The following is a 27563-nucleotide window of genomic DNA, read 5'->3' on the forward strand; positions in this document are numbered from 1 at the left end:
TGAAAGGTTTGCAGTGAGTAAGGCAAGGGCTCACAAGAAACCTTGTCCCATTCACTGTACATCTTGGGCTCTGTTCCTCTGGCATACACAAAACCCTAGATGATGTCACATGTATCTAAGGCTGTAGAAAAATTTTTATGAAGTTACTATTGTGGCAAGGCACTTCCTTTGTCTCGCTGGACCAAGCACTTCCCCCTCTGGTGATGGTGGGCCTGGGGTAAATCAACCCCACCCCACTCTGGGCAGCGTTTGTCCTCCCCCTTCTGTGCTCCTTTGGCCATATTTCCTGGGTAGGCCTCAGGGTAGGCCTACGGGGTGATCCTCCACCAAACAAAAGGGAAATAGTCCCATACACATAAAAACAAAGGGTGATACCTTCCCCTGCCTTCTCACTGGGGCTGCAGGTTGCCCTGTAGCCTGCCCTGGGGTGTCAGTCCTTCCCCTAGTAGGCACTCAGACTTGTCTGCTTCCCCTTTGGGGAGAAGCACAGCCTTCCCTCCTGGAAAAGCTTACTTCCCTGCTGCCACTAGCCTGGTAGCAGCATGTCTCTCTCTCCCTCCTGGTTTTAAAAGGTCTCAGGCAGCCCTTAACTGGATCAAAGTGTTCCTAATTGACCTGAGGTAACCCCTTCTCAGCTTATAGGACTAACATATCTGACTTCCCACACCCTCTTGCAGCCGTCCGGTCTGACTTTGTCATATATCCCGCCTCCCTGCTCAACACCATTGGGCTACTTTGTCACACTATGCATTGTTAGAGAGACCAGATCATACACATACATTGGACAGAGCTCAGGTTGAGTACACAACCTTTCCTTTCAGAGTAGCAGCCGTGTTAGTCTGTATCTGCAAAAAGAAGAACAGGAGTACTTGTGGCACCTTAGAGACTAACAAATTTATTAGAGCATAAGCTTTCGTGGACTACAGCCTACTTCTTCGGATGCATATAGAATGGAACATATATTGAGGAGATATATATACACACATACAGAGAGCATAAACAGGTGGGAGTTGTCTTACCAACTCTGAGAGGCCAATTAATTAAGAGAAAAAAACTTTTGAAGTGATAATCAAGATAGCCCAGTACAGACAGTTTGATAAGAAGTGTGAGCATACTTACAAGGGGAGATAGAATCAATGTTTGTAATGGCTCAGCCATTCCCAGTCATAATTCAAACCGGAGTTGATTGTGTCTAGTTTGCATATCAATTCTAGCTCAGCAGTCTCTCGTTGGAGTCTGTTTTTGAAGTTTTTCTGTTGTAATATAGCCACCCGCAGGTCTGTCACTGAATGACCAGACAGGTTAAAGTGTTCTCCCACTGGTTTTTGAGTATTTTGATTCCTGATGTCAGATTTGTGTCCATTAATTCTTTTGCGTAGAGACTGTCCGGTTTGGCCAATGTACATGGCAGAGGGGCATTGCTGGCACATGATGGCATATATCACATTGGTAGATGTGCAGGTGAACGAGCCCCTGATGGTATGGCTGATGTGACTCTGAGTGTTTAACCATGCATCCTAAATGTTCCTATCACATAGCTGTTTAGTTTTTTGAATATGGATTTATGTATAAGGTGGTTTAGAGTAATTGTCATGACATCAATTGGTTACTGAAGGCATTTGTTTAACATGTTATCTGTATGTAACTACTGCCTTTTCCTTCTTGTGTAACTCTTGTTTTAATTTGGGATGAGAAAGACTGTGGGAACTTGCCAGCGTCAAGAAAGAAGAATAAATGTCTGTTTGTCAAGGGCGGTCATAATTTAGTAGAGTAGTCCCAGTGTCTCAGCAGATTACACTGAAACCATAGGTTCTGTTCGGATTCATTTCATTCTAACTTTCTACTTTCCCTCTCCACCTCTATCCTCTCACTACCATAATGCTCACTTTAGAAAACAACCGTCTTTGTGTTGGGTCCCGGTGCATAATTCCTTGTCTGATTATGGAATCTGTCCTCCACCACCACAAATGAAGCATAGGGTGTCCCAACACCTGTAAATAATCCACTGGATAGTAGTGGGAAAATTCAATAATCAGACCAACAAGGAAACAAAGCACTGGACTCATCAAAGAGTCAAACCTGAGTTTAGGGAGAAGACAACAGATGTCGTTGGAGGGAGGGGAGAAGCAAGAATGCCAAGGAGAATTAGGAGTCTTAGAGCCAGGGGAGAAGTGGGAAGGCCACTGAGCAAAGTGGGAGAGAAACAAGCACACTCCCAGTGACATGTACTGCCATCCACCACCAGCCAATGACATGTTCCCACCACTGACATGCAGTGACACATTCCCCTTACCCATCCACATCCTAACCCCCGGACAGTGACATATGTTTCCTACCCATGCCTCAGTCTTTGGCATTACTTGTGCCTATGTGGTTTTGTTCAACCCCTACCAAGTACCCAACTTTGAACTGAATAAAAACCTTTCCTGATCATAAAACCCTGTGAGAGTCAGTTCATTGGTTCAGGTTTCCAAAGGGATTCTTTAGGAGGAGGAGTCTTTAAGAAGATAAATGCACTCCAACCTGAATCCATTCACCACCTGCCAAAATCCACCTAGTAGACTGCTACCCCTCCCCCACCCCTAATACAATCCAAAAGAATATGTTCCAATTTGGTGTTCCTACATTGAACCATCCTATGTTCGAATGCAATGATCTTGGAATTACTGGACCCGCAGAAGGGCAGGCTCTGCTGCTATCCCTTCTACTGTCATCAATATATTTACTAACATCAAAAAATCATGAGGGAAATAATGGGGTGAATAAGGAGAAATGAGATTCAAGGGATAAGGATTTTTTTTTTAATTTCTTTCCTATGTTGGGGTTGTTAGGGTGGTGAAAGGAAGGCAACCATAAATCTACACTTTTTTTTAGAAGAGGTATATAAAATTTAAATTTTGCAAATGACTCCCTTTTTGTAAAGCAGGGGAGGAAATAAACATCTGAATTCAATAACTGTAGTTAGTGGTTTTCTTATAACATTATATTATGCTTCAGTTAATTTTATTGACAAACCTGTTAGGAGCTCAAGTCCCATTTACTCAGGACAGAGACTATGCACTTTTTTGTGTTTGAACATCCTCTTGAACATTGTAGGAGCAATAGTAACAACAAATTAATCTCTGGTGAAACTCTACTGAAGCCCACTGATATACACCAGGGATGAATTTGACCATTTACATTAAAACATGTTCATAACAAAATGCACACAAATAAACTAAAAAGCAGGCTACTATTTATATAAAACACAGATTCTGCTGCATGTCAATTAACTTACTAAGTGACTGATGTACATGCTGAAGAAACTGTACGTGTTGAAACTTTCCATTTAATTATAAAAAGTGAAAAGAGCTTTACGCTGGAGCACTGCCAGTTTAACCTCATTCTCTAGTTTGCAAGAGAGATGGAGGAGTAATCAAAACTGAGGTTATATTGCCTTTTTCTTTCTTCCTCCTCCCACTCTCAAAAATGCATTGTTTCTGTGACAGAATCTTCATGGTACCTAAGCATTCCAGAAACATGGAGCTCCCAGCTGGCTTACATTCCACTGATTTATCTCTGATTAGCTAAGTCCCTCCTGCTATATTCTCCATCCCAGCCTGATCTAGCAGTGCACACAAATGTTAAATTAACCTACTTTGAAGAACTGGCTAAAGTTTGAGAAAATTCAAAGCTTCTTAAAAATAGGGTTACAAGTGTTTTCTTGCTAGGAAAGGAACAGTGGAAGAGTTGCTGTTCAAGCAGCTACCTGCTGAGCTGTCTATTCACAAATCAACATATTCTGGTAATTTCATTCAATGGACAGGCTCCAGGCAGGGAATCAGGAGATTCTGGATTCTGTTCCCGTCTCTACCCTGGCCTACTGTGTAAACTTAGGCATTTCACTTCCATATCTGTATTTGTAAAGCACTTTGAGATCTACTGGTGTTGGGCTATATAAGAGCTAGGTATTGTCTCTCAATGGCAATCAAAGAGTAAAATTCCACATGTAGATATTTGCAGGTTCAAAGCAGGGTTTAAATTCAGTCGGAGCTGCCCAGAGCAGAGCTCCAGTAAATATTTTCAAACCCGCCAGATCCTCGGCGCATCCTGTGAGTAGAAGCCCAGAGCCCGGCACACCCTAAGGGGCTGAAGCCCCGTGGCTCCAGGAAATACTCGGGGAGAATTTAAGACCTGGCTCAAAGCATAATGGTCTAATCTTGTGAGCCTGTACATGTTTATCCCCTACATTTAGATATAATATAGCAAAAGATGGACAGACAACTTAGTGCAGTGGGGAGAGAATGACAAAGATCAAGTGAGAGAAGTTCATTTTGATGTCTCTTCTTCCAACACCTATATCCCATTCTGACATCAACGTTGCTCCTCCACTATACATACATGCATGCACACTTCTGGAGCACAGATGGTCAAACAGCAGGCAGGGCAGCCCCTTCTCTCAGGAATCTCAGCCCAACACCAGTGCCTGGTTACCAGGGAGCAACACTGCCCCAAGAATTGACTCTGATATCAGAGGACAAAAGCAGAGAACAAACCCTGCTGCTGCTCACACAACTCCCTCTCCCAGACCACTGGTTCTACAGAGAACTCTGCATAACAAAAAACTAATACTACACCAGGTCTTCCCAAGAATGAACATTTGCTCACACACTAAGTAAAAGAACTTGGAAGATTATGTGTAACAGTACCACCTTGTGACATCTGCCACAATAATAGGACTACTTTGGTTTGTTGAGTGTGCATCTCATTATTGACAGGTATCAGAGTAGCAGCCGTGTTAGTCTGTATCCGCAAAAAGAACAGGAGTACTTGTGGCACCTTAGAGACTAACAAACATCTCATTATTGTTTACTATTATTTGTTCTTCATAAATTAACTTTCCCCTTCCTTTCTTTTTCCCCCTCCTCTTCCTAGCTTTTCACTGTCACCTTCTTCTCTGTGCTGCTGCCTTTTGGTGAAAGGAAGGTGACTGGAGTAAAGACAAGGGTACATCAGGGCTTCCAAAAAGGCTTTCAACTATTATCTCCAAATTAGTTTTAAAACATTCCAATTATAATCTGGATCACCTTGAGATTGAATTTTCAATCTATTTATCATTTTTAAAAATAATTCTTGTTGATGCCCAGAGACACCAATCAAGATCTGGGTAGGTATTATACAAACACATAGGAAGACATACGCCAAGCCCTGAAAAGGTCACAACCTAAGGCTCCAATCCTACAGCAGTTAGCATGTGGGCAGTTGCTGCACCTGGGCAGAACCCCTTTGACTTCATTTGGGCCACATGTAGGCACAGGAATCTATTTGCACACTATGAATTGCAGGATTGGGACCTAAATAGACAAGACAGACAGATAAGAATACACAACATTTACAAAGCATTCAAGGTGCTGTTAGGCACATGTCCTGTTAGTTAACCTCTCCCACCCCCCACCCCTTTGCAAATAAAACATCTCCTCACCCTTGTCCAGGTGCCCCAGCCAGCATGTTCCACTGCCCATGCCCCTAAGCATTCTCTTCATCCCAAAGACAGTGGAGAGGGGCAAGGGCGAGGTGGGGCCATTCACACATTGATGAAATCAGAAATTTCCTGAAGCAAACTGCAGACCTCTGTTCTCCAGTCTCCTTTAGCTTAGGTGGGCTAACTAAATCCTTTCCAACAATCTACATAATAAAACAACATGAGATATAGCACTAATTCTCATGCCTGTAACATGTTATTCACACATGAAAGGTTTTTTGTTTTAATCTTTGAAAGAAGCCAGCATTGGTATTGCCAAATGCATTTCCATTAGCTGTCGTGAGAAAAAAAGACCATCCTGTGTGAAAGCTGTGCTGCCCTCCCTATTTGCCAGCTTCACTTTTAAACCCAGCCAAAACAAACTGTTTTCAAAGACAAAATAGACTATTCAATCCTTTGCCAGAGTCTGCCTTGTATCCAGTCTGTAAGGAACCCACCTGGTTTATCAAGTCTCCAAATTAGGTTTTATCATCTGTTCAGTACCTTTCAAGTATAATTTTCCCAGTAAGCTACCAATTATTCACTCAATTTTTTAAACCAACTTCTCCATCTCATTGCATTAAATTAGCTGATGCAAGCAATTAAAATAGAAACTTGTTAAAAACAAATCTTGAGCACTGAAAACATAGTCACTTAAAACAGATTATCATTTTAAAATATACCTTCAGAGCATTCATTATAGCTATTGTGAGGACTAAGAAAATCTTAAAACAATATGGGACAAATTTTGCTGTCCTTACTCAGCCTATAATCTGATGAAAGTTCTGTTAACATTATGGGGTGTGGAATGATTAAGAACTGCAGGTTTGACCCTTTGTGTTTGTATTCATATGAAGAATAAATAATAAGTCAGCTTTTTCATGCTTCTTATTCATGTGCCCCAGTAACGGTAGAACATATCACAAATTTAGTTACAACTGTGTGGTTAAAAATTAGAAATTCTTGAGTGAGTAGGAGTGGAAATCAATGGCATCTGTTTTATTCAATAAAGGATGAAGGTGGGGGGAAATACCGACAAATACAGCATTATTGAAATTATACATGAAATATTGCATTTTTCTTAAAAACCTAGTGACTTATAGTTGACCTTTAAAGTCTGAGTCAGACTTGATGAACAGTGCTCAGAAATAATGGATACTAAACTGATTCATAAGCTTAAAGTATGAAACCATGCAGGGACATCTCTGTATGTGTATCACCATACCTGCCTTCCTGAATATTATACACTTTCAGGCTGTACCGTAAAAAACACACTACAGTATGATCAATGAAGTTCTTACTATACGGTATATATATGTTCAGAAATCTAGTTCTCTCTATCTTATTAGACATCCTATCTTGTCCCAGCAATGTTGCCTTCTCAACTCAAATATTCAAGATTTTTATTTTAAGAATTTGGTAGATGTCTCTGAGGTTTAATTCAACTAATCTTACACCCACTATGTTCTAAGTATTTCTTAGTCTTAAATTCTTACATTCTTTTGAATTTTCAAAACAAAAGCTATTAAAAACATTCTTAGTAATACAGTGATCAGCATTTCAAATAAGTATTTGCTGCTGTGAAGTTACTTTATGTGTCAAAAACATAACCTGTAACTATGGAGTGGCACTAGAGAAAATTGCAAATCCTTCTGCAGAAAGAAGGGCAAGTTGCTGGTCATAACCATATACCAAAATACCAAGAAAAGTATTGAAGGAATTCATGTAGGATCCTGGCTTTCCACAAGAAAACAACAAAGTCTCCTCGATTTATTCTTACTGTTGTTTTTAACTAGAATTACACTGTCCAGTCCAGACACGTTAGCAGTTTTGTAAGTGTCCCATGTACAAGTATGTCTTTAGTCTTCACTGATTTATAAAACCAGCAGGTGAAAGGGTTATTTTGATCCAGTTACAGGTTAGCTGTTAACAGGGAAAATGTATGGTAGGGCAGGGCAAAATGGTTCAAAGAGTTAATAACTTGCCTGAACCTTTGCTCAACCCTCAGTCCTTTTTCTCTGATTTGGATCAGTTTAGATAAGGAGCCTCCTCCCACCTACATGACCATGGGCTCTGGCTCCCTGTCTAACTAGGTTTTTATAATGTTGTTCATCACTGTAGAATCTGGGTGCCATCCACAAGAAATAAACACAAATCTATGATTCCTTTAAATCTGTAACAGCCCCAACAATCCCTTCCCTTGTGATGGCATTCCAACAGGTCCCAGCTCCTTCCCCCCATAATAGTGTAACCCATATTAGAGAGTGGCTGAGAGCCACACAGGGTATTTTACAATCATGCCACCGCTCAGTGGTTTGAGCATTGGCCTGCTAAACCCAGGGTTGTGAGTTCAATCCTTGAGGGGGCCACTTGGGGATCTGGGGCAAAATCAGTACTTGGTCCTGCTAGTGAAGGCAGGGGGCTGGACTCGATGACCTTTCAAGGTCCCTTCCAGTTCTAGGAGATGGGATTAATTACTGCACAGGCTTCCTCAGCAGAGGAATCTGGGCTGCAGGCAGAGATGGGGGCAAAACTGGGGATGGGGAGGAGCTGGTCTAGGGGTGGAAAGGAAAAGACAGCAGAGTGGGCTGGGGCCGGAGAAGGTGGCACTGTGGAGTTGTGGCTGGGATTGGAGTTGGTATGGGGTCAGAGGAGGGGGCAGAGTGGAGCTGTGGCTGGGGTCAGAGCTGGTCTGAGGTCAGAGCAGGGGGCAGAGTGGAGCTGTGGCTGGGGGCAGAGCAGGGGGCAGTGGAGCTGCGGCTGGGGTTGGAGCTGGTCTGGGAGCGGAGAGGGAGTGAGGGCGGTGCTGGGCCTGGAGGCGGAGCAGGTCTGGTGGCGGAGTGGTGCTGGAAGTGTGGTGCTCCCTCCTCATCCCCTGTAGGGGCTGTCCTGGCCCCGCAGTGCACTCCACATTTTCAGAAGCTGGGAGAGTGCTTCCCAGGGCAGGCAGACGTACACAAAAACAAAAAGAGTGGCCTTGGCAGCAGGGGCTAGCTGCCCAATTATAATCCCACCCAACCTCTGGGCGTGTGCTCAGGTGGCTTGTTTGAGTTGCTGCCTGGGCCGCCGTGGCCACACTGCTATTTTTATCCCACTAGCTTTTGCACAGCTGGCACATAGCTGTCTACCCACGCTCCCGGCTGCTGTGTAGCATATCCACATGTTATACTGTCATCAGAGCTAATAGCTCTAGCAGGCTTTGGTAACCAAACACGTTAGAAACAGCTAACAGCCTTTTCAAAATTGGTTATTGTCTAATGGGAAGAAAGGTTGATTGTCAAAATATTGATTTTATTGACTACATTTAAAAGAGTGCACCGCTAGCACTGCAGCAAGTTCGGCAGAGTTCATTTACACCTTTCCTGCAACCACCCTACAGCATGCAGTACACTGCCACAGCGCTAATGCAAGGCGGGATTCTGACCTTTAGGCACAGTCCATAGGACAGGGGGATATGGCTCTGCTCCCCAGTGTGGGTGGGGGCAGCACCAAGCACCAAAATGCCTTGTGGGCGGGGACATAGGCTGCAAACCTGCTACTGCACCTCTTTGTAGAGTGGAACTTATTTACCTCTGGGCAGCCAACTAGCTCTTTTCTCCAATGTCTGTGAAGGTAAGATAGCTCTGCCACCACCTCTTATACTCCCTCTTTGGGGCAAGATGGACCAGCTCTGTGCTCCTCTGAGCCCAGGGACTGGAATTCTGCCTGCCCCTTAGCCAAGCAAAGGGGAGAGGAGGCTCCGTGCACCATCTCAACCACTATCCACCCACGCTGGGGCCAATCAGAATCTGGCCCACCATGCAGCAATGTATTGCAATACAGATTCAGTTGATTGGCTGCAGCTAGCAGCATGGATAGAGAATTCTCACTGTTGCCTTCTGTAGGTAGCACTGTTGAAAGGAGAGTTTAGAACAGTAAATATGACTCATGCTCATATCCCAGAGTGATGGGCTTGATTAAGATCAGTTACATTAGGTCCCAAACTGCAGTGGTAAACAATTATTCATTTTTACTTGAAGCTATGTAAGATTCCTTAGAACAAAAAGGGCCTCAAGAGAAGTATTTAAAAAAAAAAAAAAAAAAACAGGCACAGGGGGGAAAAAAAAAACTGATCAGCCATAGCTTCTTAGCTGCTTTCCACCTAAAGTGGCATCTGTTTATTAAACAATATCTGATGAACTTTTACACGAACTAAAATGCTGATTAATTACTTTATAATTTCCAGAAAGATGCCTAATGGCATTAAGAAGCTCTCTGACCTCAAGAAGAGAAAGTGAAATAGTTGCTTTATTAGCCACAAGACAGATTATATAAAACACATGATAAATATAAACAGAAGCACTTGGTACATCTGAAAACCCTCTCTGGAGAGAATGTTCACATCCTCCTTGGGAATCCCCACACCAAGTTTCAGAAAAAAGAATAACAGAAATACTATTTCTGTAAGTATGTTGAAAATCCACCTAAAGAATAGTGATATATCTTACAATATCCATCTCTGAATGGAAATTCAGAAAGGATAGTATATAAAAAAAGTCCCAGTTCTCTAAGCCTATGAAATGAAGAAATAGCAATTGGTAGTTCAAATGACAAAAAGGGCAAACTTAGCTGTCAGAGAATGAGTGAAAACCCCAGAATATTAAGCTTTCCTTATATCATAAAAACAATAAAATCTGAACTGGAAAGATCTTAGTTAGCTCGAGGTCAGGTCTTGCTCAACAATGTATGTTTCGCTATCAGCTTTGAAAAGTCAGCAGCTGGAGAAAAAGGATACACAGGCAAATGCGTCACAAAAGGGTCGTATCTGAACATTTTGAGTCTCAAGAGAGCAAGTCATGAACTTTTTCTTTTGTGCTTGGGGCTGTTAAGTTTAGCCTTTTCTTCAGAGCTGGTTACCTTGTATTTTTGCATATTATTTCTCCTTTCCTAATAACTTTTTAGGGTATGTCTACACCTCAGCTGGGAGTGAGCCTCCCAGCCTGGGTAGACAGACTCACACTAGTAGGACTTGAGCTAATGCGTTAAAAATACAGGTGTGGCCATTGTAGCTTGGGCTTGGAGCTCCGGCTCTCAAACCTAGGGAGTCAGGTGGGTTTGAAAGTTAGAGCTGCCCGGCTGGGAGGCTCACCTCCAGGGACAGGGCAGACATACTCACAGTTCTCCATTTGTTTCTTTGTTACATTAGTTCTGTTAACTGATTCTTTCACTTATTGGGCCACACGCTGCTTCAGCCTGAGTTATCCCATGATGAGGGCTGGAAACTTCACAAATTCCCACTCCCAGATTTTTCCTTCCTATCAGGGCTGACTCCAGGCACTAGTGCAGCAAGCAGGTTCTTGGGGTGGCACGTCCGGCTCTTCGGCGGCAATGCAGCGGCGAGTCCCTCGGTCCCTCTCAGAGGGAAGGATCTGCTGCTGAGTTGCCGCCGATGGCAGCTTTATTTTTCGCAGCTTGGGGCGGCAAAAATGCTGGAGCCAGCCTTGCTTCCTATCCATCTGTTTCACTGAGGCTTGGGGAGAATTTACTTTCTCCCATTCCTTCCTGAAACTAGGAGCCCCGATACCAGCGGATGGGTAAAGATCTCATGACAGATAAAGATAGCAGGAGCTTATGTGCAGAGAACTCAGTGTCTCCCCACAGCATCTTGAATTCCTCGCTTCCTCAGTTCCCCCACAGTACAGCAGCCAGGCTGCAGGCAAACTTCTCAGTGGTGGCTACATCCATCTGCCGGTACAACTTTCTAGTGTTCAATCTGCTCAGACTTGAGATGAGCAGACCACAGACAGCAGTTCCTTCCCAGGCTACAGCCAAAAGCTGAAGAGCCCAGGCCCACCAGAGAGACTCCTGCAGTGTCCAGGATTTGGAGAGAAGGCTATAACCAACTGTTGCTCTCCACTCCTTCCCATTGCCTACCAATTGCTCCCACCTGCACTGCATAGCAAAGGATCTCTGTAATTTTGTTGAACTTTCTCAGTAGAACTTGAGAACTCTAATAGAAGATGCAATAAAACTGCATCCACAAGCACCAAAGGAGGTCAGGAAAGACTTTTAAAAACACTAAACCAAATTCTATCTGAAAGTCCCTCAAACTGCATGACGAATAAGGTTCATTGCATATGGAGGATGCAAGACAAAAATATATCCATCTCACCCAGCAATGTGGTTTGAACTGTGCAAGATATGCCAGCTTTTCATAAACCTCTTCTTACAAACCTTCAAAAACTAGAGACAAACTGTAAACTTTACTAGGGACAAACAGCAGCATTGACCAAAGCTACCGTCCCAAATTAGATTTTTCCAACAGTAGAGGAAATCCTGACTTTAGAATGAGACTGGGATATCATCGTTACCGCAAAAACATAAAATCAGCCAAACTAAACTTGAACTAAAACAAATTTAAAACAATAATTGGAGGATTGTAGTAATTTTCCTTATGTAAAATGCTGGGAGACTGAACAATACAATCTTCTTTCACATAGTTTGCTGGCCAACCTGAAGAAATTACTTCCCTCTACATTAGAATTTGCTCAGATCCTATGGAGCTGCCCTTTCCAAATATGTCCAAAAACCTTGCATCAGAAGAATATTTGACTAACTCACCCTTGCAAGAACAGGGGTCACCTTTTCCCCTATCCCTGTGTGTGTGAGAAAGAGAGCAAGAAATAGATCTTTAGGTAGAGCATTAGCAGAAGAGACACTGCATTTGCAATTCGAATCTCCTAGCAGTTGGACTTGGTGAGGGCTGGCAGAAAGGACTATGTACATTTCTGCATAACCCTCAAACTATTAGGAGTTTTAGTATTACTTTTAGAAAAAGCCCTAATTTCAGATTTACTGAGGGACTTGTTTAATCTTTGTAATCTCAATTCTAATGGATTATACACCAGAAAGGGAGATTTTTTTCTCTCTCTGCAAAGGGAAGTACAGCCCTTGCCTCCAGTGTCCCAGGGGCAATTTTGCTGAATTGTCCTTAACTTACTAATAAATCCTCTGAATCAATGTATGTGCAATTCTCCCAGGGAGTCAAACAAAAATATTTTTTTAATTAAATAAGATTGACTGTTTCAGCCACATCCTGAAACAGTGTTTTTTTAACGGGAGGCAGACACACAGTTGATAGGAATCTCATATCTCTTGAATTACAGTTGCCTATTTTAAGAGCTTAAAGTACATTGGGTGGGTCCAATTTACAGACCCAGGAAAAATGTTTTCCCACATTCAAGGTAGGTCACTGGTGGACCACCCAGGCAAAGTGCAATGCCTTGATTTTCATTGATTATGACTTATTTCCTTGGTCTGAAAACAGAGTAACAAGGACCTGAGTCTCCTCCCTCACAATAGGCCCATGCTCAGCGTTGAGACTCAGAGGGAGGAAGCTGAGAGTTCTCACCAGATGTCCTAACTCCCAAAGATGGCCTAGGTCACCTCCGGAGGGAACCACTCTTAGAGCACTGTTCCAGCTCTTTGTGTGAGGGCCTCCCACAATGAGAGTTGGAGAGCAAACCCCCACCGCCCCCTCCACACCCACATACACAGCTCCTCGTGATGGAGGAGCGCAGGGGAAAAAGGACAAAAGCTGCAAGAGAAGAAGAGAAAGGAGGGAGTGAGGGACAGAGGAAAAGGGAAAACAAAAAGGAGAAACCCCAATGTCCCCAGGGATTCCAAGGGAGAAAGTCCTAGATGGGGAATAAAATTCTGCTACCTCAATCTAGTGTTTTCCATGCCTAGAATTCAGCCGGCACCTGATGGATCAGACTGAACAGGTTCCAAACCTCTTGGAGGCTCTTACCTTCTAAAGAGGGATGTCTGTTTTCTAGCAAAATCAGTCAAAGAAAAAGAGAAAACTCCAAAGAAGGTCCTCCTCACGCTCACATATCTAAAAATAAATTCTCTCTCAATCCTTAAGCAGAGACCTCGAGAAGGAGACTTGCTGAGGCAAAGCCACAGGGGTCTCTGAGGTTGCCCCCGTCTTGCACCCCTGTCCTGCCTGGCTGATGTCAGGGTCTCTCTGTGAGATCATCGCCTTCCCACCACCTTTGTCCAATAAGCTGCGGGCCTGCAAAAGGCCCTTGTGATGTCACTGCCACACCCGCCCCTCCCCTGCAGTGCTGATGTCCTGCCCCTGGCCAGCCACATTGCATGCTTGAGCTGCTTCCCTTGAATCACTCCACTCAATGACTCTTCATTCTGGGGATCAAGCCTCCTACACAGTAAAACATCAGAGGCTGCTCCCTAGGCTATCCTGTCCGGCCAGCCAGAGCACTCCTTCAGTTCCGCTGGGGCTGGGCCAGGCAACTTGATCCTTTGTGCACTGCTTCCTGCGTCAGGGCTCTATGATCTACTGTCATAAGGAAAAGGGATGGTCTGTGGCTGTTGGGGGGAGGGGCCAGTCAGGATTCTTGGAAACAGCTCACTCTGACCCCTGCCTCTCCCTCCTCCTTTAGTTTACATGCCCAATGTGTCCCTCACTGCTGGATCTTATTTCCTCCAGGAAACAGCAGAGCAGAGGTGGCTCACAGCTGCTGCTCCGGCTGGGGTAAAAAAAAAAAAAAGTACTAAAGCTGCAACGGTAGGCAGCAGAGCGTGGAGGGAGGGTGAGGAAGGGCTCAGGAAGTAGGAGGGACAGGAAGGGAACCTCAGTAGGAGAGAATAAAGGTGGGAGCCAAGTTTTGCCAGTTCTGTATCTCATCTTAGAACCTACAGAATGAGTGTGTAGAACACCCCCCGACCTATGCAGCCCTAGAGTGCACAGGATTTTATGATAGCAGCTGGGTGAGCAGAGTCTGCTAGACCTGTTAAACCCTCACCAGACAAACACAAAGGGGTATGAATATTAGGGTGATAAATATAAGGCTTCAGGAATCTGGATAAGGTGGCAGGAACTGAAGGAAGCATATGAATGAGGACAGGGTTTGGCAGGGAGGAGACTTCAAAAGGTTCAGATGAGCAGTCAGTTCTTTGGGGTTTGTCCAAAATAGAACATCTGAAGTTTGCCCATAACTAAAACTCTTATTTATGCCACTAATTAAATGGAGGAAGCTGACTTCAACATACAAAACAAATGGGCAAAGCAGATGCAGTCCCAACTATACAGATTGTTGTGGCTGTGTTGTCTCTTCAATAGAAGAAAAGGTTGAATGACCATAAAGTGCCAAGAAAAAAAATATTTTGGCAAGTTTTTGCTTTTAAAGGAAACACCTGGACATGTTGGACATTAGTTCAGTCTGTGTAATGAACAATACAAACTTAAATAAGTCTGCAAGAATTACATTTAAATATTATTTTACTACTGTTATCTCATTCAGACTTAAAATGCTAATTCTTAGTTAATGACTCTCAGCAAGTGCTTGATTCTTACAGAGAACTTCAATATTAAAATCATTTGAATGGACTCCCAATAGCTTGATTGTCAAGATATTTTACAAATTTATTAACTCTGAATACTCTTCACGACATTCAGAAAAGTTGTGCTCGTCAGAGAGTTACTGTAGTAAGTGTACCTACAGCAAGAGACTGCATGGTTCTTAAATTCAGAGGATGAGAGAGAGATTGATACGACTCTTACTCTTTTATGAGGAGGGTAGAATTAAGATTAAAACCACTCTTGATTTTCCTCAATTGTTCCAGCATTTTTCATTGCTCTCATCACTTGGTGTCTGTTAGCGTTTACTGTGTTCTGGCTGCAGACTGAATCCTATGACCTGACAAAACAGAGGTGGTTTTTAAGCAGTCCAAGAGCTTCCCTCCTCACCTATCTATTCTTAGTATTATTTGTATTACATGATTCACTTGCATCAATTTTTCATTTTACTTATTTTTTATAGATTTATGTAACAAAAAACCCAGACATAATTTAAAAAATACATTAACAAAATACAAACCTGAAAATATGCAAATCAATCAGGCCTCCAACAATACCCCTCTTAACCCACAATGAGCAGCATTATCAGGCCCAAAAACCTAGGTAAAAAGACACGTCTTGAAGCATGCCTTGAAGGTCAACTAATACTGTTTATTTTGGACCAAGGAACAAGTGATCTTCAAAGCTGAGGGCCTCTCATACAAAATGACCTGCTGGATTTAATTTTTTTCTGTAAAATAATCACCTGGCAGATTTAAAATCATATTCAATGAAGAAAACTGGATCGTCTTTCAAAGGTGCAATCCACAATATGCAAGTAACTGGGGCCAAATTTTCAAACTAGTTTCAACCATATCCAACATTTTGAGCGCAAAACATTGGACGTCCTAGTTTCTGTGTGGCACGCAAATCTAATTTGAGACTGCTGAGGCGGGGCAAATTTTGCAATGTGGATATGTCTCCACCAGGAGACAGACTGACGCTATCATCATTTCATGCTTCATAGGCTAGACCGCCATCAGACGGTAATAGTTATTGTTACTTCATCTTTATCCATGTGAAAACATCAAAATGATCCATTCTGGGCCAAATGACCGAAACCCGTTGAGACTGCCAAGAAGGTGCAAACATACCATCATCTCCCACTCCTGCCAATTCTATGGAAGACATATTTTTCTGTATTTTGGGCTGGTTGTTTTGAAAGAGGGAGGAATGTGGCAGAACTGGGAGTGAGCGTGGCCTGTGGAGAGCCATGTCCTGCAACATCACCACACCGTAAATCACAGGGATTGCCCAGCGTATGAGAAGACCGACAGTGTTAACATTGTCCTTTGCACAGGCCATCAATGTGCTATCATGTGGGGTTTTGGGCCAGGTATGGTCAGAGAATCAATAGGAGCACGCCATGTTGCCATGGGAGAGAGACCTAGATAACAACACAGGCGTCTGTATTCATGTCCTGGGCCTCTGCACTGGCTACTAGATCTTCAAGATTTCCCTGCTTGGGACCTCTGTCAGTTTAGAGAACACACAAAGCCACTCTCCTCTTTCCTCTTGTGCTCCTTCAACAGAATTAGGTGCATAGGAATCTTGACAAGAGGAAGATTCCAAATGTTGGGCCCTGTAGTGGGCATGAAGGAAAAAGAATAGTGGTATATGGAAATACACACAAAATGTGAATTGTTATTCACAATTTCTACACTTTTTGCCTGCTCTGTTACTGAAAATACTAAATATCACTTTGAGTGCAACATACAGGTGTAATTTTATTTCCAGCTATCTAATGCCAAATGTTAGAAAAGCTTAGAGGTCTTTAAAAACAATTTTATTTCTTGCACCTTAAGGAGGCCAGCTGTGTTAAATGACAACTCCTTTGCAAAGCCAGTCCTTCTAATCAATGGTTTTAACATTTAATGTTGTTCTGTCTGGAGGCAAAATAAAGGTTTAAAAAGTCAGATGGTCTCTGGCCATGGCAATTATCTCCTATTGGAGAGACAAGGTGGATAAGAGAATGTCTTTTATTGGGTCAACTTCTCTTGCCAACAGAAGTTGCTCCAATAAAAGATATTGCCTCACCAACCTTGCCTCATTAAAATACATTAATTTAAAAAATATATTTATAGTCTACCAAGAACTTTTCTATGCAATCAAAGTGAGAATCCTGAAAATACAGGGAATACTATTTATCTCAGCTGTTTAAAGTTGAAGTCATTGAAACTTGAACAAGATAACACAGCACTTCTACAACTGTTTCCAACTGAGTCTCAAAGCGCAGCACAAATATTAACTGATTAATATCACAATATCCAGAGTAAGTTTTGTTAACCCCATTTTACAGATAGAAACTGAGGCCCAGAGAAGATAGTGACTTGGGTCACTAGGTCCTATCTAATTTAAATATTACCCTACAGTATGCAAGTGTGTGAAAGGCATTCATTAGGTGGTCTGTGGACTGTATTTACTAGCTGTGGTGTAAAATCTAAATGGCTAGATTGTGGCCAGCCCTGTCTAGGCAGGCAATGGAGGCATGAGGGATGGTGCAAGGAGTTCTCCTCTCTTCCTGCTGGAGCTGCTTGCAATCATAGTCTTTCCCTTCCCTGAACAAAAGGGCTGCTTGAGCCTGGGGCCAAAGTACAGCTAGCCTCCACAAAGAGACAGGGAGGGGTGAGGGCAGAATTTGATGCCATGGCTATATTAGCACTTATGTTGGCAAAACATTTGTTACTCAGGGGTCTGGAGAAAAAAAAAAAAACAACCCACTCCAGAGTGACACACATTTTGCCAGCATAAGTGCTCGTGTGTAGCATGCTATGTCAGCGGGAGAGGCTCTCCAACCGCCATAGCTATCGCCTTTCATTGAACTGGTTTTATGTCGACGGGAGAGCTCTCTCGCATCAGCATAAGACGGCTATACGAATGCTCTTACAGCGACACAGCTATATTGGTACAGCTGTGCCACCGTAAGAGCGTAAGTGTAGATATGGCCTGAGTATACACTACTGGTTCTCAACCCGCGGACCGCATGCAGCCCGATTAGCACACAGCTGCGGCCCAGCTCAGCTGTGTGCTGAAGGCCAGCCCACGTGCCGGGGTCCACCAGGTTCCCGGCTGCCTGGCGTGGAGGGTTCCGGGCTGCCCGGTGGGGGCAGGGCTGCCAGCCTGCCCAGCATGCCGGGAGTCTGAGGCTCTTGGCCGGTCCTGCGCTGTCAGGAGCCCAGGGCAGCCATGTGGCAGGGGTTCGTAGTGGGGTCCAGGGCAGCTGGCCAGCCCCATAGGGTCCGAGGTCAGGCTCTGGGCTGCCGGTGCCCTGCCAACCAGGTAATACATTGTGGGCTGCATATGAGTCCCACAATGTGTATGTAATAAGTCGAGAACCACGGGTCTACACCCTTTACACTGGCTAGGTGATCCAGTACAGTGCAGGGGAACAAACACTGAAGCCTTTCAAAGAGCCACATGCTGCTCTTGTTTACACTGCAATAAAACTGTAGTAATTCCATTTAAGTCAAAACAGTTAGTTCATATTTGCACTGTTGTAAAAGAAACCAGAATGTTTTGCCAAAGAAGTAGAACACAGGCTGCTCAGACAATACATTCCCAAGTGCTCCTTGATACACTGGGCCTTCCTCAGAGGTCCCAAGTCCCCAAGAACAGCCACACTGGAACTTTGTCAGTAAAACTTTTGTCGTTCAGGGGTGTTAAAAAACACCCACCCTGAATGACAAAAGTTTTACTGACTAAAGTGCTAGTGTGATTAGCGCTTTGTCGGCAGGAGTGCTCTCCTACAAAGCTGCTGCCACTCGTTGGGGGTGGAAGTTTTTTGTCAGTGGGACAGCTCTGTCCTGCTGATGAGCAGCAGCTACCCTCTGCACCTTTTAGCAGAACAGGTGTGTCGCTAAAAGGTGGGTAGTGTAGACAGAGCCTTACAGTCCAAATTTATCCCAAAGAGTTCATCATGATGCTATAATTTTTGCTGGCAATAAAATAATTTGAAAGCCTTTAAAACAGACAAAGCAGTTTAATCTTGAGATCATACTTGCCAAAGGAAAGGTCCCCGAGCCAAAAGAAATACAAGGTTTGATTTCTGCTTTGTTCTTTAAAAAAAAAATAGAAACAACATTAAAATACATTTTGGCACATTCAAAAAAATGGCTAAAGATAAAGCCTACATTTTAAAGATTTTAATTTTTTTTTAAATATACATTTTAAACGTTTGCTTGATCATTTTACCATATTATATGCACAAGTAAATTAAATTTCTGAAAATATCTATTCAAGGTACAGTATTACTAGCAGTATCAGTTTCAAACAACCAAAATATAATTTTTAAAAGATAAAATTAGATTTATATCTACTGTCCTTTGTTTGACCTACCTAATCTTACTGTTAAGGGAGAACAAAGGTTACTTTTACCTGGTGAAGAAGCAACAAAAATAGAACTCCATTTCATATCAAAATCTTAATCATACTTGCAAACATCCACTCACTACAAAAGGATATCTAAAGGACTGTAGATCATTGGGCATTAGGAACAAAGTTGTGCCCACCTGTTGATTCAAGCCCAAAGTCAAATGAGCTGTTAATGATTTTTGTCTTTGTCTGGCATCCTTTAAGCTCAACAAGAAATAAAGTATTCAGTAGATAGATACTTCAAGCAAAATTAATATTATTTGTTGTGTCACATACAGAAAGTGCTAAACCAAATTTTTAACCAGGCGCACAAAGACTAAAACCATTGGACTATAAAGTGCTAGTCTGAATGCATTTCTTACTTTGGGAGACAACAATAGATTGACATGTCAAGCTGACTAAATGTTATCTCTCCCATTGTGTACCTGACTGAGGTCAAAGCTGCTGAACTTTGCTGTGACCCATTGGAAACATTCCACATATGCTTTAAAATCCTAATGTACTGAACATTTGGCTAGTGTATAAAAAAGTTTACAATTCAGAAACCGGTGGATTTTTCCATATAACGTTATATAGCAAGAAGAATACACATTGGGTCAGATGGTGAGAGAAGTTACAAACTTAGTGGGTTCCTTCCAACAAATGTTGACTGTGAATGTTAATTTGGTTTCAGCTTTACAGCCTAAGCAGTAACACAGCATCACAGTAAATAAGTAAACAATGAACATTTATTGTGGTAATTGTGCTTTGATATAATCATAATCAGCTAACATTAGGCAAATTATGTATTAATAGAACTTATTACAAAGCATCCTCATGAGACAGATATTGCAATGCATATATCTGTACTACAATATGCTCACAAGACCCAAACCTACTGATATATATTTTAAACTTCCCTTTTAGAACATACAAAATGCTTGTATCCTAAGAACATTATCATTGTTTCTAAATGAATATTACTTCAGATATTATCTTGATTAACACATCTGATTTATAAGCTTTAAAATCATGCAGTTTCCCCTCTCTGTAACTGCAAATGTTTTAATGCACTTTTATTCTGAATTAACTACATTAAACTATCTAGTGTGATTTGAAGTATTGCTGAGTAGTAGATGACTTGCCAAATGGAACACTCTCAATTTAACTTTCTCAGTAAAAGCTGAATCAAAGACAAGTCAACACTCTTAACAATTCACATAAAAACACAAAGCAGCTTCTGTCACTTTTATCTGACACTGAAAAGATTGTTTTGTTTTACTAAGCCATGCCCATTCTTTAAGCCAACAGACATTCCTACATATAAGCCACTGCCTATATTCTTAAGACAATAAATTCCATTTCTCCATAGCGAGAAGCAGTTTGTTGAGTTCATTTTACACAATTCTGAGCTGAAGAACAATTTATCACCACTGCCTGAGTTAGCAGATGAGAAAGAGTTAAAACCGTCTTATTTTCACATATATTGCTTTCTCCCATGTAGCTAACCTAAAGGCACCGAGTTACTCTTTATCCAAATGTATATTTATTTGTCATATATATTCAAAAAGATTTAGACAGGTTTGTCTACATTTACCGGATTGCAATGGGAGTGGAAAACTGAACTTGTAAAATATAAAACTTCTGGATTATTTTTCCAAAATAATTAGAAAACTGTTACTGATGTCAATAAACATAACATTTTATTGTAACGTACTTTTTATGACCATACACATTATTACTATTCTGCCTGCTTCTGTGTTCAACGTACCTTTATGCTCAGATAATTATCACCTCTTGTCTTCGGAGCTGTAGCTCGGTGATTCATGTTGACACTTCCTCTGTTCTGAATTCAATGTAAAAAATGATTCCATAAAATCCACTTTGTCAAGACAATGCAAACTGTACAGAAGTCCATGTCATCCTAATAATTTCACTTGACATTTTTTCTAGCTTTCCTTCTCCTCTTTTGCATGTGATTTTACACACAGTAAATGTTCTCAGGAAACATTCTTCCCTGCCACTTGTCAGACCGTGAGAACAGAGAGTGTCCACTTCCAAACAGTACAAGTTGCTCTCCCACTGCTTCATTATGCATGCTGATGTAACTTCCTCTATCAGTGCAAAACAGAGTGCCTCCCTCCAAAAACATGAAACAATAGCTGCTCTCACTTAAGTGCCCTGCAGGAATCCAAAGGATCATCATGCTTCCCTTTTCATATTAAAAACAAAACTCCACTTCAAGCTGAAATTGCAAACCTTCTCCCATCAGAAAAGGAAGCTTCTCCAACACCTAACCTAAAACACTGGTAAACCTGCAAAAATACCTAGCAACTAATTTGTAAGTTATCTGATTCAAAAACCTAAGAACTAGACTTTCTGTAATAAGAGCCTATTAGAGGCAATTCTATTATCTTGAATCTGAGGACCTCGGGCAGCTAATAGAAATCAAGGTATGAGTATTTTTCATTTCACATTCTCTTCAGATTACAATGGCTTTAGGCAACTGTTGCTGATGATGAAAAACACAGATGCACACCTAAATTAGGTAGGGCTGTTCACTTATCAGAGCAAATAAACTTTAGAAAGGGCTCTTTGAGGATTAAATACTTGCTGCGGTGCTCAAAGAATTTACTAGTGGGATGTATCAGAAAATCATGTAAAGCATGCAGTGTAATTTTAAAAGCACGTACTGACTTTTAGGAATAGCTACAAACATCTCTAGAGTCAGTGTTTCATTCTCTATAATCAGCAGTGACTTTATACAAGTAAATGTAGATGCTAGTGCCTTCTGTTACCATTTTTAGCCTCTTGTGAACGTTTTTAGGGTCTAGATATGCAGCTTGCCACTTTTAAAACAAGCACCACTCATCCAAACAACTAAAAGCAATATGACATGACTTTGTATATAAAATAAGAATTACCTCATATTTATACCACAGATGATAGCTACCTCAGGAATACCTTTGTGCCAGATAATGCTCAGCTGTTCTATGTGGGTTGGGGAAGCAAAGTGTTCCCTGTTGAGTCCCAGCACAATAAATATCTGGGCACGATTTCAGTCCAGTGTAGAGACTGCTCCCTGGTGCCCGGGACATCCCAAAAGAGGATAAGGAAGAGGTGGGACCATGGTCCCATCCTCAATGCAAAGGCCAGGCATACAGGGGAAAGCAGGCTGCACTCATTGAAGGGCTTAGTAGCACGTGTGCTCCTCCAGCAGGAAGCAGATTTCCTCCTGGATCTCCACTTGGGGCAGGTGCAGAATGGCACAGCCCGATATGATTAAACACAGTTTCTATCAACTTGCCTTGATAATGCACCTGCGCAAACACCAGGGAAAGCAGTTGGATTGCTTTGTATAAATCATTTCTGGGCAGGGTTGCTTCTGGAATACATCATCATCATCAGATGTCAGGTAAATACATGTTAAAGAGACAACTGACAAGTATTTGAACAAGCATTACTCTGCTAATACTTTGGTCTCCTATGCTACAATAATTGCATGCACGTTTAAATTACTGTACTGTAACTGAGATAAATGAGAGGCAGGGAGTGCACAGCTAAACTCACTGCTAAATGGGACATTGTTAAAATATAGCAACAGTCATTTGGTGAATTTGTGAGACTCCAGGTAGCATCCATAGATGTTACGAAAGTAACTGAAGGAAGAACCAACCTTAAATTCTTACAAAGTCAATTTTATAATTCTTTTTATACACCCAGCACTTTACAAACACATACAGTAAGATGACAAGCTCTGTGCCCAAGGAGGGGGCGGCTGGGAAGGATCGCGGGACAGGGGCCTGATGGTGATGTCCGGAGGACCAGGGATGAGGGGAGGGCAGGGCAGAGAGCACCCTCTCTCAGGACCCACTAAAGGAAAGCCCTAGAGGCTATAAGATTGCCCTTATCTCTTTGAGTATATGGCAGAGGACATGAGGGGTGGAGAGCCCCATGCGGTGGCTGAGCACCAGGGGGTCCAACCAGTTCCTCTGGTCATAGTCCAGAAAGTCTCCGATCCTGGCAGTACCCGCCAAGACTAACCTCCGGCACACCAACGGGGACTCTGCCACCTGCACAGTGAGATAGGGGCTTGTGTAGCAGGGGCTCCATGAGGAGGTCCTACCCCTCGGCAGCCGCCATGGAGACTAGCTTCCAGGTCCTGAGGAGATCCTGGTAGAAGACCAGCAGCTCGGAGAGGTCTTGTGAAAGACCCATTGGATGGAGGTAGAAGGGTTGCCAGTCGTATAGGAGCCCTCAGAGGCAGAGGAGGAAGGCATGCGCCAGCGCGCTCCATGCCTGACTACCTGCACCTTAAAGGAGTCTCTGCAGGGCCTGGAGGCGGAAGACATGGCCCTAATTGCAGCCCTAGCATAGACAGGGTATACAGACAGAAGGAGTTTTTCTGTTGGTATAGCCTTAGTTAAAATCAGTACAATTTTTGTTGGTAGACAAGGCCTTAGGCTGAAAACTTTTTGGGTCAAGGACTGCCTATTTATTATATGTGCGCACAGCTCCTCACACATTGGATCCTGATTGGGGCCTCTAGGCTCTACCACAATATTAATAATAATAATTTATGGGATTAAGCCCCTTTTTTATGAAAAGGTGAGGTGCAGTTCAGACACACCAATAAACTGTAACTGGAAATTTTAGCGGCTCTGCCCCATTCCTTTAAGTAGATTACCAAACTGACAGAATTTTTCTTTTTAAAAGTAGTTACAACACAGTATCAATAATTAACTTTCTACACAAAATGTATCTGGAAACTTCCATTTTGTTCTTCAGTTCCCTCTCCGTTATCTCACAGCACAGTAACCTTGTCCTTCTAGACCAGCAGTTCTCAAACTGTGGGTCAGGACTCCAAAGTGGATCACGACCCCATTTTAACAGGGTCACCACCAGTGTTCCCTCTAATTTTGTATGTCCACGTGTGGAATGAATTTTGTTATGTGCACCAATATGGAGGCAACGTGTGACACACCGCCTTCATATTGGTGCACATAACAAAATTCATGTGGTGGTGGTGGTGGTGGGGGGCGGCCGAGAGGTTTGGAGTGTGGGAGGGGGCTCAGGGCTGGGGCAGAGGGTTGGGGTACAGGGGTGTGTGGGCTCTGGGGTGGGGCCAGGGACGAGGGATTGGGGATGCAGGCTCCCGCGGGGCTGCGGCAGAGAGAGAGAGGACTCCCGCCTCCCCGCCCAGCCCCCTCTCATTGCAGCAGCACAGGGCCAGGGGAAGAGACGCCTCTCCTTGGTGGCAGCTCCAACGGGGCTGAGCTGAGCCAGGGGAGGGGCTCCTCTTCCCCGGCAAATCTGGGGTAGGTCCGCGCTGGGACCGGTGGGGGGGGGAAAAGGGGGAGGGCACACCTCTCCTCCACTGAGGCAGCCCTGTGCTGGAGGAGAGGCATCCCTCCCCGCCGCAGCCCTGACCCCCTGCGCGGGGCTTAATAGGCAGCTGTGCGGCCGTGCAGCTTAGAGGGAACTTAGGTCACCAGAGCTGGCTTTAGACTTGCTGGGGCCCAGGGCCGAAACCTGAGCCCAACTCTGAGCCCAGGCAGCGGGGCTCAGGCTTCGGCTTGAGCCCAGGGCAGCGGGATTCAGGTTACAGGTCCTCCTGCCCAGAGCTGAAGCCCTTGGGCTTCGGCCCCAGCCGCTCAGGGCGGTGGGGCTCAGGTGGACTCAGGCTTTGGTCCCCCCCTTCTGGGGTCATATAGTAATTTTTGTTGTCAGAAGGGGGTCACGGTGCAATGAAGTTTGAGAACCCCTGGTCTAGACACACTGGTTCATTTGCACAAGATTGATGCAAGGTACTCACACCTTGAAAAGCTAAGTGCCATTCCTAATGCTCCCAGGACCCAGTCCCAGCCAGCCCAAGGAGCAAAACCACTGAGCTCAGGACTTGCACTTTAATCCTCTTGAAGGCAGCATGATGTGCTGCTCTCAGGCCTTAGATTACCCCATAGCACCGAAGTTAAGTCAACCTAACCCCTGGTCAATGGAAGAATTATTCTGTTAACTAGCTACTGCCACTCAGAGAGGTGGGCATCTACATCTATGGAAAAATCCCTTCTGTCAATGTAGGAAGCGTCTACGCTACCGTGTTACAGTAGCATAGCTGCAGCAGTGCAGCTGTGCCAGTCTAGCGCTAGTCATTCAGACATAGCTTGAGACTGCCTGGACCTATTTTTTAGCACTCAGTATCTCCACTATTTAAAAAAAAAAAAAAGTTTTAGTTGCAAAATGTCACTATAAAAATATAGGTGCCTTTTCATGACAGACACATCAACAAAGAAATCAGAACAAACATTACTTTTTTAATTAAAAGAAAATGCTCATTGGGAAGATACCTTGCATGCCGCCTTTTTAGCTAGGAACACACTTAGCTTAAATAAGTTATAAACCCCTGAAAATATGATGATGTGATTATATTTAAAAAGCACTAGAAGAGGCTATTATAGGAGGAGAAGTAGCAGTCCCTTCATTATGGTGGATTTATACTTTTCATTAAATGCTTCTCATTATAAAAAACGTCCAACTTTTTTTTGTTTTTGAATAGCTCTAATGTCTCCCTGATTTGCAATAGGATTTTGAAATTTAGTAGGAGGATAGTTCTGGGTTTAGAGAGGGTTCTTTGCTATCCCCATGAAAATCCATTAATCTTTGACTGATTTACAGATTGTTGAGAATTACCATTTGCAGTTGGCATTGTGCTTCATAGCACTCACTAGAGGCTTGCTGATAGAATCATTCAACACTCCCACCTGCAGTGAACATGCTCTTCTGTGCCTCGCTTCAACACTCCACACAAAATGGAACCTCTGGATGGTACACAGGCAACAATGGATCACCATCCTTTTCCCTGTCAAAATACCCTTTGGCCTAGGGAAAATGCATTGGGCTGGAAAGCAGGAAATCAAAAGACTCTATTAGTATGTTCTTCACAACCCTTATTAGGGAGCAATCATCTTTCTATATGGGGCATTCAAAATATACCATAATGTTGGGTTAATTCACTAAAAATAAACTCCTTGCCATTCATCTTTGACCACATGATTTAAAATCTGTCTTTTTATTGTGTTTATTGAGCACCTAGCACAGTGGGGTACTGGTCCATGACCGTGACTCCTAGGCAGTAAGGAGTGTGATAAATTATAAATAATAATAAATTACCAAAAATATCTAAGTAAACTAGGTCTACAACTCCTGAGTGTAGACAGAGCATGGATCTAGAAAAGGAGTTCACTTAAAAATATATATGTTTAGCTGCTGATGTAAGCAGAGTCAGAATGAGCTCTAACCTGACATCTGGTGGTGAATTATGGCGAGCATGGAAAAGAATTTTAGGGGCTGATCTTGTTTCCATAGGCACACCCACCCCCGCCTAGCATGAGCCCACGGCAGCCCAAAATGGTCACTTTGGCAGCTGTGGGATCCCCAGTTTCTCTGTTATTGGGGCAGGAGGAATAAAGTGTTACCCTGATTATGTGAATCAAGGACAATGAAACTGTTTTATGATAGAGGGTCTCACCATCACCTAAGTAGCACTCGCTAGACAAGGGACATGGGTTCCAAAACCCAGTGAATTGAGAGAGGTGGGGAGGGGTATGTGTACCTGATGGTATGGGCCACTTTTGAGGACCTGGAACACCAATTGCACTACCCCATCCCTCAACTGTTGAATAGCAGAACTAATTTTGCTTCCATTAGGAATCTAGCTAGAGGTTGCTGAGCTGAATTCACTTTGGGCCAATGGTGCACCAGCACTGGGGCTCCCCTACTCCAAGCTGAAATCACTAAAAGAGCTAAAATTGCTAAGCTGAGATCACTGAGTGCTGTGTTAACTAGTCGGGGAGCCTGAAGCTATATTGCTAAGCAGCTGGTAGAGTGGAGCAGTTTGTGGGATGGTTGGAGCAGCCCACGGAACAGCGAGCAGAGCTGAGCAGTTTGCGGGGGCAGCTGGAGCGGTTCGTGGGATGGCTGGTGGAGTGGAGCAGCTGGCAGAGCCGAGCAGTTTGTGGGATGGTGGGAGCGGCTCACAGAACAGTGAGCAGAGTGGAGCTGAGCAGTTTGCGGTTCGTGGGAAGGCTGGTGGAGTGGAGTGGCTGGCAGAGCCGAGGAGTTTGCGGACAGTTGGAGCAGCCCACGGAACAGCGAGCGGAGCGGAGCAGTTTGTGGGGGCGGCTGGAGTGGAGCGGCGCGGCTGGTAGAGCGGAGCCATTCGTGGTGAAGGCTGCAGCAAAACTCCACGGAGAGGCGGGGCAGTCGGCCTCGGACCACGTAAGGTGCCCCTTAATACCCTGTGTGCGCCCCCCC

The 27563-nt window shown here is 43.4% G+C and overlaps 1 protein-coding gene across 4 annotated transcripts in view; it reads right to left on the reverse strand.

Moving 5' to 3' along the window:
- PLEKHG4B (pleckstrin homology and RhoGEF domain containing G4B) overlaps positions 1 to 21319 on the reverse strand; it is a 126559-nt gene extending 105240 nt beyond the window's left edge. For all 4 annotated transcript variants that reach the window (XR_004644561.1, XM_034761400.1, XM_034761401.1 and 1 more), the window contains exon 1: positions 21022 to 21319. Coding sequence is in view for 3 of the 4 variants with exons in the window: in XM_034761400.1 (XP_034617291.1) it covers positions 21022 to 21078 (57 nt within the window). In the remaining variant the exon portion in view is untranslated. The remainder of the gene's footprint in view (positions 1 to 21021) is intronic.
- Between the last annotated feature and the right edge of the window lie 6244 nt (positions 21320 to 27563).

This window comes from Trachemys scripta, chromosome 2 (assembly GCF_013100865.1).
Source record: "Trachemys scripta elegans isolate TJP31775 chromosome 2, CAS_Tse_1.0, whole genome shotgun sequence".
NCBI classification, from domain to species: domain Eukaryota; kingdom Metazoa; phylum Chordata; order Testudines; family Emydidae; genus Trachemys; species Trachemys scripta.